We start from the raw sequence: 16,488 nt of genomic DNA on the forward strand, positions 1-16,488 counted from the left end.
AGTGTTATTGTGGGCACTAGTACTCAGAAAACAGCTGTGGAACTGGGAATTTTTACAAAGACCTGGTACAAATTGAAAGCATAAAGAAAGGTTGAAAGGGGTGACTTTGTTCATGTATGTGCACAGTATGTGGACACCCCTCGTAATTATTACCCATTCCTAACAGGTCTACAAAAACAAGCACATGGGCAGCCATCTCCATAGACAATCGTACTGTCAGTTCATAACATTTCTGCCCCACTAGATTGTGACATTGTGGTCCGCTGCAAGTGCTATTATTGTGAAGTGGAAGCATCTAGGAATAACAACAGCTCAGCCATGAAGCAGTAGATGACACACACTCACAGAGTGGGGCAGTCAAGTGCTGTCCTCTGTAGCATCACTCACCACAGGGTTCCAAACTGCCTCTGGAAGCAACATCCGCACAAGCACTATGCGTCGGGAGCTTCATGAAATGGGTTTCTATGGCTGAGCAGCTGCACACAAGCCGAACATCACTATGCCAAGCATCGGTTGGGGTGGTGTAAAGCCCACGCCACTATACTCTGGAGCAGTGGAAATGTGTTCTCTGAAGTGATCGCTTTACTTATCTGGAAGTTCTGGCGAATACCAGGAGAACGCAATCTACCACTACACCAGGAAGTTTTTATAGATTTTTTTTTTAATTCACATTATTTGTCTTATGGGATATTATTTGTTCAAATCTACTGTAATTTTTTATGTTATGTTTTGATGTCCCCATTATTGCGGAATATATAGGTCAGATAGAGTTGCACCAGGGTTTTATTGTTTTCCTTTTTAATATTCATTAAAGTGCATGTGATGGCTGGAGTATGCCTTTACGAGCCGCTCATCAATTTTTCCATACATGTAAAACACACAAATTCTGCAGGAATTTGCAATATTCAAGGGAACATAGAGGGTATTAGTTTCACAATGTAGCTCTATATTATACACATACATAAAATAAACTCACTATAAAGCTTAAGCACAATACCATATAAAGAAATTATGTTAATCTCTTACTTCTTCTGCATTGGAATCCCTGTAATATCGAAGACTGGAGTCTGTCAAAACGAACCAATGTTTCTTCCACTGAGTAAGAACAAAAAATTAGAACAATCATTTTATTCTTATATATTCATAACATTATATATCCTTAGCATTTGTGAATCTGCCAGAACGCTAGGCCTAGTCAGACCTTTATTAGTATTAGACCTTTATGCCAAAGGTCTAATAAAAAAAAAACTGACAGAAGACAAATGGAGAACTCAAACACAGTGCATATCAACAAGACACATGGTAGTGCCTTCTGTACAGAAAAATCAATGCATTCAAACAGCTGAGGGTATGTATACCGTATACACACACACTCATATACACTGGAGTCATATTACAAACCAGTAGTGCGCTCACCTCTCCATTGCCATCAAGCAGGGACATCCATCCTTTCTTAAAGTTCAGCAGGTCGGGCTATAAACAGGAGAAGAAACATAGCTGCCACTTAACACTGTAACAGACCAAGTTATAATATAGAGTGGGACAGACCCAAACACAGAGTGAAAGAAATAGAAAAGAAAGATACAACACATCACACAGAAAAATGTTACACTGAATTCATCCAGTACCAGTCAATATCTAGAGGTGAATTAAAGTTTATCAACTCCTGATAAAGTGCTACCAAAAGACACCTCCTTATGGCTCTGTACACTCACTGATATCCATACCTCCAGGCCTGTATCGTCATCATTTCCTGACCAGGAAGCCCTCCTCAAAGGCAACATGGCGGCCTACAACTGCACCTATTTCTATTGTATAATTTACCCTTCTGCGTCTTATTGGTGAATGTCTATCTTGTAAGCTTGACAGTATGAAAATCTCAACAAGCATGTGCTAAGATCTCGTGTCTCACTTACCCCTCCTTGCGATATTTTTAGGTTCCTCACACTGTATAAATATAATATTGGTCTTTTGATGTAGTAACTGCATCAGTCCACATACTGTGTTATACTCAGTCCACATACATTTATATGTGTTTTCTCTGGCTCATGTAAACTCACACTGTCCTATGTGTGTGACTGTCCCTCTCTCTAACCTGTACCTTCTCTAGTTACAGTGGTGCCGTGCTCTGTGTAAGAGGGGGCGTAAATGATAGTCAGCCTTGGCTAAAATGCTGTTGGCTGGGGAACTTGAGGGTGGCAGAGGGACATCCGGGATATGGGACAGATTCTGTTTCACTCTATGAATACCACACGAAAGACACACGAAAAGTGAGACTGCTCCCCACACAGAGCATGACCTAGGACACCAGATATCCAACACCATGGAGAGATACTCATTCAAGAGAGAAATGCAGGCATGTCATACCAAGAGACAACTGGCAAGCAATAGAAATCAAGAGAATGGCAATTACCATTTAGAGGAGAGACATACATCGAGACAGATCGCGACAAGTGACACACAGACAGCCGGAAATAAGATAATAAGAGAAAGCGGTAGATATATGCCAAAAGAGGCCTCAATAAGCATTTAGAGGAGGGAGACAAAACTCACTTTGAGACTGCTGAAGACAGAGATAAGAGAAATCAAATTACATAAAGGTAACTTGAGAGGATCATTCAATGGAGACATTGGCACAAATGGTAAATATATGATACAACAAAAAAGGAGAACTCGGACAACTTTTAAAACAGATGTTTTCAAGTTTTAATGCAAAAATGCAGACGTAAAGGGGTTCCCTTGGTCTTGCTAAAAGTCCCCAAGAGGGGCTGAAACATATATAACATAACACTGAAAAATATACATATCAGCATTCTGAAGTATACTGCTAAGCAGAAGTACCTAGACTGAATATCTAAATAGCAGGAATGATGTACATTTACTGGTCACTTAGATGTAATGTTATACCTTTTATGATACCAAGCAAAATAGAAATACATTTCTCGTTTCTTACACATGGTTACCTTGTTCCCTCAGCTGCATTTGTCTGCCGATCTAGATGCCACTTTTTAGCACAACACAGGGAATACATGAGCCGCCTACAGAGTTTGAATATCTGTCTTCTCCTCAGTGTAGCATAAGAACTACTATGGTTCATGCAAATTAATTTTACAAGGGCATCTAGCAAACAAGTCTGTTTGCTTATGGTAAGCAAAAGAAGTGACAGAGGCATACCACAAGCAAAATAAAAATACACTAATGCCAATAATGATAATATGACACATTTTCATTCCTTACACATGGTTACAGTCCTGGGCATGCAGTGAAGGCCTAGGCACATAGGTGCAAGCAGTAACAGAGCAGACCAGGGTGAATGGGCAAGCAGTGGCATAGGGTTAACCAAGGCATGATGAAGGGTGTGTGTATTGGCAGAGAAGGGACTACAGTAGGGGATGGGGGCAGTGACAGAGAGCAGACCTGGGAGATGGAGCAAGCAGTGGCATAAGGTTGACCTAGGCATGAGCAGGGGAAGCAAGCAGTAGCAGACAGATGACCAGGATGGGGAAGTGGCAGATACAGAGAGCAGACCATACAAAGGGGGATAAGCTGCAACAGAGGTTAGGCCAGGCAAGTGGGAGACAGAGAGCAAACTCTGTCAAGAGTGGTGAACTGCAGAAGAGAGCAGACCAAGGAAAGGAGAGAGGAGCTGCAGAGAGAAGACCAGGGCACATTGTGTGAGTAGTGATAGCTAGATTACCAGGTCAAGCTGTCAATCAGTACATAGCGCACATACCTAGGCTCAGAGCAAAGACAGCAGTACCAGGACAAGCAGCAGGATGAAGGGGACATACAGAAACACAGTGCAGCCCATGTCATTGGGGGAACAGCAACAGAAAACAGTTCAAGGCACAGTCCAAGCAGTGACAGAACAGTCCAAGCAGTGACAGAACAGTCCAAGGCACAGGTCCAAGGCTAATACTATTTATACACATACAAACGTGATTTGCCCAGCACAAGTACACACAACTGGAAAATCAATGTTATTACTGAATCATTACAGTAAAGATAACTGGAGATCTCCCATGAACCATTAACCTCAATGATATTATACGGAAGTGAGTGCTATCCACACACATCAGATAACTCTCTACGTACAAGTTGTTGAATGTTCTGCTAATACTACAGCCAAGACCGCACAGAGTACATGCTACACCGAAAGAATACAAACTATTTCAAATATCAATATACAACACATCAAAACATACTTCATATAATACACATCCGCAGCGCTAAATCTAAAGTGGCACTAAAACAATGTTTGCAATACACGTATGTACGTATGCTGTATGCTACCCACAAAGCACTCCAGGTGACGAGAAGCAACCCACTCTATGTCACTCACCGTCATGTCTGTGCTTCTCATTAGGCAAATAATCCGTCCTAATACTTTAGATGGAGGGGTTAACGCAACCTGTCCCAAACCGACCACCCCTCCTCCCACCTAATTCTCTCGGTTCCCGTAAAAGTTCACAACTCTTTCCCCTTTTTTTAACCTTTTTTTTTCTCTGCCTTTCCTATATTTTTTTACACACTTCCTGGGAGGGGACAGGAAAAACTAACACACTTAGGAAGGAGGTACAGGCAAGGAGGGGATGCTTGGAGGAGGGGAAAGGTCTATAACCAATGGTAATAGTTAAAGAGGCCAGATAGGAAGTTCACGCTGACATAGTAGTACAAACAGGAACCATCTCTGTGGTGGGATGGATTAGCTTTATAGACCGTACGGAAAAGGAAATGCTGGGTTAAAAAAAACTCGTTTCTATTAAGAGGAAAATGTGTTATATAAAGATGGCTGTATATCTATGCACATTGGCGCAAAAACCGAGGCAATTCCCTTACAAAGCAGGTTTTATTTCTCTAAAAGCTTAACAAACTTTATAGTTTTGGTAAAGGGTAGCGAAACGCCAGCAATGGGCGGGAGGTGATTTCATTAAACAAGAAGTCTCACGACTTGGGCATAGACGTAAGCATCATTTTTAATCACTGGTGTGCCAACCAGTAACCTCTAATACTTATGAAATTAGTATTATAAAAAAAGAGTTATATAAGTGAGCATTTTAAGGCGCTAAAATGACAAAGGGTTCACCCCTACGTTATCTAGACTGACCCAGGTTTTAACCATTTCAGATAAGTAACTGAGGAATTCAAGGGGTTAAAAATCATTGAGTAACTCACATTACAGTAATGATATCAATGGTAAACACCCTAACTAAATGTTTTACCCACAAACTGGGTGCCAAATGTCCTAAGCACTCACGGTTTAACCATTTTGGACAAGTAATTGAGGATTTGGAGGCATTCAAATCAATTGGGCAGCTCACATTACAGTACAGACAAATAGAATCAGGGGCAGGATGTTCAAAATTCATAAAAAAAAGGACCGACCCCACTTGAACCAGCCCGCACATGGAGGCAGGAACGCAGCTGGGGGCCCGTATGCAATGTTACATAATCAAGGGGCCACATGGCTCGGTAGGCCTGAAATTGCCAGCCCTCCCCTGAGTGAAGTTTGCACCGCTACATAATAACCATTTGTGTCCAGCCTGGCCCACAATGGGTTTTTCCCCATAAAAAGGGTATCGACTGTACTGTGGCAGCCACCAAAGCGATAACCACTTTGAATATGTGAGGATTTCAAGGATTTAACATTTATTAGGTAATTCATTTACACGGATACAAAGGTCCACTCCCCTACATAAAACCCACATGTTTTTAGCCTGGCCCAAAAAGGGGGTTAGCCCATAAATAGGGTGCCCAGTGCCACCTTCTCAGGTTTTAACCATTTTGAATATGTAATTTAGTATTCCAAGGTTAAAATCCAGTGGGACACTCATATTACAATACAAGCACATATGGTCTGCTCCTTAACAGTGCTAATTATTCAATATTACTCTGCGATTCTCACAGCTAAAATAATTTACGCTGATATATAAGAAGCTTTCTGTCAATAAGATCAAATTTACTACAATATATCAAGCTATATTGCAAATCATAAAGGAAAAAACATAACTTGGAAATACCAGGAGGATCAATATTATTTCCTGGATTGGCTGCTCAGGCAGACAATACATGAATGGTCAGCAGAATATACCCCCCAAAAATTCCACTCTTAATGCTAAGACAGGTTTAGATATTCTTTTATTTCATGTTTTAGATTATTATTTGTGAATACTACCGGACCCTTTGTGGGCCAGGCTGGACACAAATGGTTATTATGTAGCGGTGCAAACCTGCACAAGTGAATAGGTAAATGGCATTATACTAAGTTTGCTGTCTGAGCAGGTAATGGGACATGCTGAGCTTCTACATACAAGACCACTTTAAACAGTTGAATCCCGACAGACCTGCTAGCCTTGACTGATACAAGAATCACTATATCTTTACTACAAAAAATACCTAACATGAACATTATATAATGGAATGTGGCAGGCTTGAACTCCACATTGAAATACAAGATAATTTTTGATCTGCCCTTGGAAACAGAATGCAGATATTGTGTTATTCCGGGAGATGCTTAAATTGTTGGATAAATTAACTGTCTGTTATTATAGATGGGGACTTTAACAAAGTTCTCTTCCTTGACCTTCTTCAGTCTGGTTTCCATCCCCATTCACACTACTGAAACAGCTTTAACAGAAGCTCTCTGCCAAAGTCACTTCTCTCTACTAATAGTCCTGCTTTCAGGTGCTTGTGGTATTGTTAATCACCACCTTCTTCTTTATTCGCTTTCTTCAATAGGTATACTAGATAATAAAGCATGCAATACTGTGGACACCATGGACGGGAAAATAAATCTTACATATAAAAAATCTCTTTGTAATCATTTGAGGTATAAACTGTTTTACTGGAGGGTACCAATCAACCCTGAGTGTCTAAAGAATTTTCAACCATGTTGGGTTGGGACAAATATACTATATAGACAAAAGTATTGGGACCCCAGACCATTACACCAACAGGGTCTATTATGCCATTGCATTCTTAATACATAGACATTAATATTTAGTTGTTCCCCTCTTTGTAGTTATAGCAGCTTCCACTCTTCAGGGAAGGTTTTCCATAGGATGTTGGAGTATTTATGTGGGAATATAAGCACATTCATCCAGCAGAGCATTTGTGAGGTAAGGCATTGATGTTGGACGAGATGGCCTGGCTCACAATCTCCATTTCAGTTCATCCCAAAGGTGCTCAATGGGGTTGAGGTCAGGGCTCTGTGTGGGCCTGTCAAGTTCTCCCACATGAAACTGATCCAACCATGTCTTTATGGACCATGCTTTGTGCACTGGGGCACAGTCATGCTGGAATAGAAAAGGGCCTGTTATCTTTTCATAAAGTTGTAAACATAAAATTGTCTAAAATGTCTTTGTATGCTGTAGCAGTAACATCACCCTTTACTGGAACTAAGGGGTCTAGCCCAAGCCCTGAAAAACAGCTCACGACCACTCTCTTTCCTCCACCAAAGTTTGCAGTAGGCACTATGCATTCCATTAGGTTACATTTTCCTGGCATCTGTCAAAACCAAATTCGTCCATCAGACTTTCAGATGGTAAAGCTTGATTGATCACTCCAGAGAACACTTGGTATTGCACATAGTGATCTTTGGTTTGTGTGCAGATGTTGATTCCAGAGGCAGTTGAATGATGCTACAGAGAACAAATCTTTTTTTGCGTACTACGCTCTTCAGTACTCGGCAGCCCCTGCTCTGCCAATGTGTGTGGTCTACTGATTTGTGGCTGAGCTGTTGCTACTACTAGACATTTCCACTTCACAATAATAGCACTTACAGTGGGGACTGGGGCAGATATAGCAAGGCTGAAATTTCACCAACCGACTTGTGGCAAAGGTGGCATCCTATGACACTGCCATGTTTAAAGTCACTGAGCTCTTCATTACAACCCACTCTACTGCCAACATTTGCCTATGGAGATGGCATGCTTATGTGCTTAATTTTATATACCTGTTGGCAATGGATGTGGCTGAAACACTCAAATTCAATAATTAGGAAGGGTGTCCCTATTATTTTGTCCATATAGTGTAAGTCCCAATCTTACATAAAGTCTGACCTTGACCTTTATGCTCATTGCAAAATTGACAAGATATCCGTGCTACTGAAAACAACAGTGTCAGTGGCCACAGGTTCTTTTTTTTTTCTTGGAAAATCACATTCAGCGTATCTTTGGGTAGGGAAAAGTACAGAGCTCAATAACCTCGGCATCCCTTCATCTCCTGGCCAAATTGCTAAATGATGGGGGGTGCGAGGTATCCATTGAGAGCTGACCAGAACCTTAGCCCCATTTAACAGGTTCTTAACAATTGATCTTTTATAGTGTGAAATTGGTCTGTTAGTGTGGTGCAGGAGTTTGCAGGTTTGAATGGTGGAGGGGTCTTGGTAAACTGAGCTGTGCAGTGCCTACTCTGCTCCAAAAGGGGTGGATAAGCTCACAACTCCACCAAGTATGTAGCATTGTCCCCTGCTTTGTCCCGCACCGACAACAACGGTTCGGTAAATGTGGATTAATTCTATGAATCAAAGCTGGGGTTTTGTAGCAGAAAGTGAGTAAGCCCATTGCTTCTGATCAAGAGACATCCTCAGAGCCTCCTTCCACCTCGGCATGAATTTTAGGGGGGCAGAGTTAGTCGGGGAGATCAACATCAAGCAAATGAGAGAGATGCCTCTAGCTGGGACTATATTCTGCCGGAAAAAGTTCTCAAATGGATTGAGGTCCCCGACCAAATTATGTCTTTGCGGGACAGAGGCGAAAGTGCACTAGCTGCCCAAACTAGTAACTCAGGAAGGGATTTGGGGTGCAATTGGGATGCAGCAAGGTCAGAGGCCGCAACTCCCCATCGTCCATTACCCCATCCGACACCTGAAGCAGAAGGTTCTGTATTTTTCTTTTTACATAGACCATCTTTCTTCTTTATAACTGGATTATACAGGAACTCTCTGGAAAGAGGGGTTGGGTGACCCACTTTCTGGGAGGTACAAGGGGTTCTGGGATAACTAGTTAGGGACTGCAATTGTCAGTAAAGAGAGTGCAGTGAGTCAGGAGACTCAGAATGAAGTTATGCAAGATGGCATCTGGAAAATGCTGCGAGCTTTTCAAGGATGAGGGAGAAATGGAGAAATTTTGTGTATCTCATGTTTTATAACCTGTAGCAGTGACCTATTTCAATTTCAATATACGTTTTTCTATACACTTGTATTTGTGCTTTATTCGTCACACATTCCCTAAAGAATAACCCTGTAAGAGGGTCATAATTTTTTACAGTACCATCAAAACCACACAGGAACTGGAGGTTATAAAGTATCAAAGTCATTGTGGATGGAAATGTAGTGAGACCATATCTATCCCCATGCCTATACCAATGTGGCAAAGGGGTAAGTTGTACAAATTATACGTATCCACAATTTTGTCAGGTAGACATTTCAAGCTACCTCCACCATCATGCAAAAGCATGCACTCTGTGTTTCCTTATTGCATGAGCTAATAGTCCCCCATATTTACTCCCTTACTTTGAAATAAGCGTTGAGTAAATGTGGCAGAGCGAATCATCTCATTGTTCAGAAGAGTTGACTCCCTACGAGCCTGCGTAAGGTCGATGAATGTATCTGTGAGACAGGTATGTTTATGTTGCTGTTTTGAAGACGCAATTCATCACAATAGAGTAGTTATTTGTTGTGATTGCTATTTGTTTTGTTCTTTTTGTGTAGGAGGGCAATAAGTTGTCCCTGAAGTGGGTATTTATGCCCCTCACAGATAGAGGAGAGCCATATGCCTGTAGTGTCATTGTCTCTAAAATAAATTTGGAGGGAGGACCAGATTAGAGAGTTGACCCTGTGAGTCAATAAGGAGCGATTCATTTAGACACCACATGTGTTATGCGGGGGGTGTAAATTGGGAGCGGTGATCAGCATGGTCACTCCATGTCATAGGATCTTACCGGGTCTCCCTTTTTAAGGGCAGACAACCATAGGACATAAATCAAATTGTTTATGCAGGAGTATGAGGCATGGACCCTTGGGAAGGTGTCTAGTCTAGTGTTTGTGGGCAGGCATGCGTAAGAGCAGTGTATGTGTATGTGTGTGTATGGTGTAGTGTGGGCAGGCCTGTCGTACTTAAAGGGAAGAGAATGATTCCTTGTAACACACGTTTAACCCAGGGGCAGTGTTAAACTGTCCTCCATGAAATATCTCCAGCCCTATTCCTGGTTAAAATTAATGTGTGTGTGTGTCACTGTATGCAGCATTTGGCACTTGGTCTAGGGCTGGCCCTGGGCATCACTAATACAAAGTGCCATGCGTTAAATCTAGGGGTAGGCTGGGTAAGTCAATGATGTGTGTTTGGTGTGTCTTAGTATGATAGTGTATGTTTGTGGGTATGTTAGTGTGCTTCCAGGTGTGTGATTGTGGCTATCTTTCTAGGTATATTAGTGTGGGAATGTTTTTGGGGGATAATATTGTGTATGTTATTGTGTGCTTGTCTGTGTATGTATGTAATTTAAGTGTTTAAGTTTGTGGATATGTTCCTGTGTGCATGTGTGTGTGTGACCCACATGTTTGATGTGTCAGGAGTCTTAGATGATTTGTAAGCTGATGTTGCATAACTGGGTTACGCAGACCTTGTGAACAGCCTTTCCTCTGTTCTTCCAATCGGGGAGATGGTTGCTCAGAGGCTCTGGCCTTTTTAGAACAAAAATCAAGGAAGTAAGTGGAGAAGAGACATCATTGGGAAGCGGTCAACATCAATAAAGATAGTGATGGCACTTTCTCAGATGGCACAGGAAAGCTGTCTGGAGACATGGTATGGAGACAAACTTTTTTTATTGGCAAAGATATCACATATAAGCTGTTTGGGGTCACAGACAGAATGTTTGAGGGCAAAGATGTCACAGAAAAGCTGTTTGGGGCACTGATGAGGTGGTTGAAGACACAGGTGTTGTGGGGGACTAGCAACACCTCGCCCTTTTAATCAGTAGAGCATTTGTGAGCAGAAGGGGACATGCCATTAGTTTTGGACAATGCTATACTTCCAACTTTGTGGGAACAGCTTGGGAAGGCCCTTTTCTTCTCTAGCAAGACTGTGCCCTAGCGCACAAAACAAGGGCCATAAAGACATGATTGAAAAAAATCACCACAGAAACGCTCCAAAATCCTGAGGAAAGCCTTCCCAGAAGGGTGGAAGCTGTTGTAGCTGCAAAGAGGAGGATCAGCTATAATATGAATGCCTGTGTATTTAGAATGCAATTCCATAAAAGTCCCTGTTGGTGTAATGGAAAGGTGTCCATATAGTGTTCACAGAGGGTTATCCCTTTTAATGAGAACACATTTCACCATGAAAAACACTTTAATTCTTCAACTTAAAGATTGTAAGTTGAGTGTATAAAACCGCATGTTAACCCAATAATTCAATTCAATTAAAAAATTAGGAGGCATTCTGTCTTTATATATACACAAAGTACTAGAAATATATTATTTGAAGTAGAATGCTTGCGTTTCCTAAACTAAGTTGCTCATATTGTGTGACATTATAGCCATCCAGTTGCTATCTCTAACCAGCAGGGCTCAATTAACTGGCTAGCAGTGTCTAAACTGCATAGATATAGTACACCACCCCTCTTCTAAGAACTGCAGGATTACGAAAAAACAAAAACCCTGTAATCACATAAACTAAAACTACATTGTAGGATGCAAAACATTACAAAAAAACAGTGCACATTTTGCCAAGACTTAGCTTGGCTTCGTCAGATATAGTAAAAGGATTCCTGGAAAACACATACCAGATATTTAAATCCTCAGCTCCCTTCCCATTGGTTAGGTGTAGGGGGCTTGGTCATAGTAATTAGTAGTGATAATTGTGTAGAAAACCAAATATGATGTTAGGTGAATAGGCAAGCAAAACTTAAAATATATCATCATAATGACATCTATTGCAATGCTACTTGTACTGTAAATACCAATCCCGTTGATTGTGATATAGAGCACAGCCGTTGCTTCTCAATTGTTAACAGCAACGGTATCCTGTCTTTCTTCTGACTGATATACTAAATCCCACTACCCCACCTCTTGGTGTTATCCTGAAGCTGCCAAATCTCTCTCCAACTGCAAGTGCAGTATCTATAGTTGGTTCCTCTTTGGCACCGTATTGTGACCAATATTCACATAACCATGCATATTAAAGAGGAACTCACAACATTTTTTGCAAAACTGAACACTTTCATGGGTGTCCTTAGTTCCAGGTTTTCTCAAGGTGTATTCAGTCTACACAAGTAAATACTAGCCAGCGCTGATGCCAGACACCCAATATAGGAAGTCACTTCTTGCTTATAATAAAGGTGCATTTTGTGAACTTTATGGCAATATGTGCCTACGGGGTGTCAGACAGCATTTTTACCATCCATATTATCTACACAATTATGCTGCACACTGTGTTGCATGTGATGAATCAATGGAGTGCTCCAAACTCAAGGAGGCTTCTAGGTAATGAGGAGCAGCTTCAAGAGTGCCATAGAATTATGAGTAGGTGAGTGCTCTCATGTGAAACATAAAGATAAGTTACACATGCTAATTTAGGGTAGTTTTAGCTAAAACATTAAATATGTTTTTTCCATATTTTATATATATAAAAAGTTTGGACTGAATGGTTTGAGTTCCCCTTTGAGTAACAACGAGAGTTACTCTGGTCAAAAGACTTGAAAATGTCTGGAGTTTTAACAAGCATTCTCAGATGGCAAGCCAAGCCAACACATTATAGAGACATATAGATCTGTAAACATAAAGTACAGAGCAATGTAGTAGCAATATACATTGTCAAGGGGTAAAACTAACACACCTTATTCTGCTTTGCACTTGTGTTGAAGTACTGATCTCCATAAGTTTCTATTTGGACATGTGACTGTACATGCACTGGAAACTCATCGTTATCGCTGTTATATCCATAATATACTTTGTCCTCTGACTTTTCCTTGCCAACGTGTTGATTCCCAGTGGTGTAGGGCAAGTCTTTTTCAATGGTTGAGGAGACAGTCTTTCGGGGTATCCTAGGTTGGGGACCCTGGGAGTCCTTTTTATTAAATGCATTAGAATATTGATTATGCTGTATGGAGTTGGAGGAGTCAGGGCTTCTCATGCTTAGCTCAGCTGAGCTCCTGTTGACAGACTCATGGGGAGGAGTTCGTGGCCTAACAGACACCCCATTTTTTAGATGAAGTGCTTGTGAGCTTCTTCTAGCCTCTTCTGTTTTTGTGTTCAAGCCCTGGGAGTCCCTCCAGATAGACTGTTGAGGAGATGATGATCGAGACACAACAACATTATATGATATGTCTCCTTGGGTAGGTGATGTAACTGGGCGCCATGAAATTTTATTCTCATTACTCTCGGTGCAATAATACAGACCCACATATTGTTTGTTATGTATGTCTGGTGTAAGACAGGTAAGGGGTCCTGCTGGCTTATACTGAGGCACCTCAGAATTGGGTTTCAGCATCTGATTAGAGCTGCTTTGGGCAGACAGAGACTCTTCTGGCTTCTTGCTCTGTTTCTGATGCTGGTCATAAGAAAATGCTCCAGTATTGTCCTTACATTGTTGATGCTGGTTGTGGTCAGCAACTTTTCCTGCTAAATGATGCCATGGCTCCTCCTTCTGGCTCTGTTGATGCTGTGGACTGCGAAAGGGTTCTGCAGATCTTGTGGTAATTGTGTGATGAAACTAAGAGCAAACAGAGGAGAATAATAATAATAATAACAACAATAATAATAACAGCAATAATAATAGTGGTTGAAATGTAACCATAGACTTTTACTATATGTCTTTCACTGAGCATTGTGCAGTATCTCACAAAAGTGAGTACACCCCTTACATTTTTGTAAATATTTTATTATATCTTTTCATGTGACAACTCTAAAGAAATGACACTCTGCTACAATGTAAAGTGTAAAGAGCATACAGCCTGTATAACAGTGTGAGTTTGCTGTCCCCTCAAAATAACTCAACACACGGCCATTAATATCTGTACTGTACATCAATGTCCTTAAACAGCGTTATTAATACAACTGTATAATCTCAAAGCATTCTATCAGGGGTTTTTGGTACCTCAAAACCCGGAGCAATTTTGCCATTTTTGCGCTATGTCGGTTCAGCGATTATTCACTTTTCCTGTGAATAGTGTACCCACGTAAACTATATATTGTTTTTTCAAGGAAAGATAGAGCTTTCTTTTGATACCATAGTTGGAGGATTAGCTGAAAATTTAGAATGAGAAATTTAGTAAAAACTAGCAAAAAATCAGAAAATTCCATCCAAATTTATCAATTCAGGTGTCCTGATTTCAGAAATACCTAATTTATATAGAATGTTCATACTTTTCCAGCACATAAAGCCAACATACTATAAGGTGTACATTACTTTATACAAAGCCGTTAAATTTTGACATTAGGTATGATGGGACTGCAACTCTAATTTTAAACAAACAAAACAAAAACCCACAAAGGTATATATTTCTGTAAAGCAGACAATCCAGGCTATCCTATCAGGGGTATTTGGGCACTCTACATGCAGGTATTTGGCAACCAATCACTGTCAAAGGTGGCCACAGAAATTAGTTCCTGCACTTTTTTCAACAACGCGTCTTAGTATTTTGTAGTATTCTTAGGATTTTTTGTACGGGGTATGTGTTACGGCAGAGAAATGTATCCTAAATTGTTCAGCCGCCTCTCCTGATTACGGAAATACCCCACATGCCTAGTTTATTGGGGGTTTTCTGGACATTACAGGGCACAAACGGGACCATGCGCGTTATAGATTCCAAACGTGAAATTTTCACAATTTGCTTTAGTAGACCTATGTTTCATTTGGGGCTGTTTAGCACCCCCCTAATTATAGATACCCCTATAAAAGTATATATTTCTGAAAAGCAGACAACCCAGAGTATCTCATCAAGAGCATTTGGACAATTTTCATGCAACCATGTGGCCGCCAATCACTGCCAAAATCAGCCGTAGCAATAATTTCATGCGCTTTTTTCGCCAACACATCTGTGTTGCTGAGGATATTTTGCACATGGTATATGTTACGGCAGATAAATCCAGCCTAAAGTGTTCAGCCGGCTCTCCTGATTAAGGAAATACCCTACATGCCTAGTTTTTTTGTGGTTTTCTGGACATTACAGGGCATAAGTTGTAACGTGCTGGTATACTGGATCATGGTGTGTGCTAAGCCAATGCTATCTATGAAGCAGCTTAGCAGTCCCACAGGAGAACATGTTCCCATAAAAGTATACATTTTTGGAAAGCAGTCTACCAGAGTATTTCACCAAGAGCATTTGGACATTTTCCTTGCAGCCATTTGGCCATCAATCACTGCCAAAGTCAGCCGTAGCAATAATTTCATGCGCTTTTTTTGCCAACACATTTGTGTTGCTTAGGATATTTTGCACATGGTATATGTTATGGCAGAGAAATCCAGCCTAAAGTGTTCAGCCGCCTCTCCTGATTACGGAAATACCCCACATGCCTAGTTTTTTGTGTGGTTTTCTGGACATTACAGGGCATAAGTTGTAACGTGCTGGCATACTAGATCGCTGATTACGGAAATACCCCACACGCATAGGTTTTTTATGCATATGGTTAGTTATGTTTTTTTTTTAATTTGCAGGGCAAAAACTTATGGAATTGTGCCAATTGAAAATACCCCCCTGTGGCTCACCCTAACACAAAAAAAGTATAACGGAAATGTAATAATCTACCTTGGTGTGGTAGATCATGGTGTGCTTCACTCATCGATGCAGAGTCAGGGACAGGAAGGGCAGTGGTACCTGGAGTCCTTCCTAATACCCTTTTTGTAACAGACTCTGCATCTTTTCTGAGGCTTTTGTTTGGCACCAGTGGTGGGGATTGTGGAAGGAAAATGCCTGCCGGTAAGACGCAGGACATTCTCATCCTGCACGTTAGGGATTGCCTGCTCAAAGAGGATATCCCTCAGGATTTTGAGCTGGAACTCTAGGTGTAGATCTTCCCAGTGGCACATTTCTTGTACAACACATATGTGTTGTACATGGGAACCTGGGTGAGGTAAATGGCCACCTTTTTGTACCAGGTCTTGGATTTACGCAGCACCAGGTACGGCTGCAGACACTGGTTAGAAAGATCTACACCCCCCATGTTCTTGTTGTAATCGATGATACACTGAGGCTTGAGCCCCTGAGTATCACCTTCCCCACGTACACTGACAGGTACCACCTTCTCGTTGTGTATAGTGGAGAGGATATACACATCCTTCCTGTCAGTGTACCTGAGGGCCAACAGCTCCTGACTGCGCACAACTGTAACTGTTACAGCTCCCTCATCGGAGGGATTGGGTAGCCCAGCAGGGTCTAGATAGACCCTGCAGGGATACCCTGTCCTCCCGTGAGCTACCAGGTCACATCAGTAGTGACGTGACCCGGAAGGGAAAGCGCGATCGCACATTTCCAGCTGTAACAGTTTACCGGCAT

The 16,488-nt window shown here is 41.3% G+C and overlaps 1 protein-coding gene across 1 annotated transcript in view; it reads right to left on the reverse strand.

Moving 5' to 3' along the window:
* Window positions 1-16,488, reverse strand: part of LOC149281065 (TRIO and F-actin-binding protein-like) — a 31,872-nt gene extending 15,384 nt beyond the window's left edge. Inside the window, exons 1-4 of the mRNA XM_089499759.1 lie at window positions 16,483-16,488; window positions 12,831-13,706; window positions 1,417-1,473; window positions 1,027-1,095 (exon numbers count right to left, since the gene is read on the reverse strand). Of these exons, the coding sequence (XP_089355885.1) occupies window positions 1,027-1,095; window positions 1,417-1,473; window positions 12,831-13,706; window positions 16,483-16,488 (1,008 nt within the window). The remainder of the gene's footprint in view (window positions 1-1,026; window positions 1,096-1,416; window positions 1,474-12,830; window positions 13,707-16,482) is intronic.

The sequence above is a fragment of the Sceloporus occidentalis genome, unplaced genomic scaffold (assembly GCF_023333645.1).
Source record: "Sceloporus occidentalis isolate IW3139 unplaced genomic scaffold, rSceOcc1.0.p SCAF_139, whole genome shotgun sequence".
Classification (NCBI taxonomy): domain Eukaryota; kingdom Metazoa; phylum Chordata; class Lepidosauria; order Squamata; family Phrynosomatidae; genus Sceloporus; species Sceloporus occidentalis.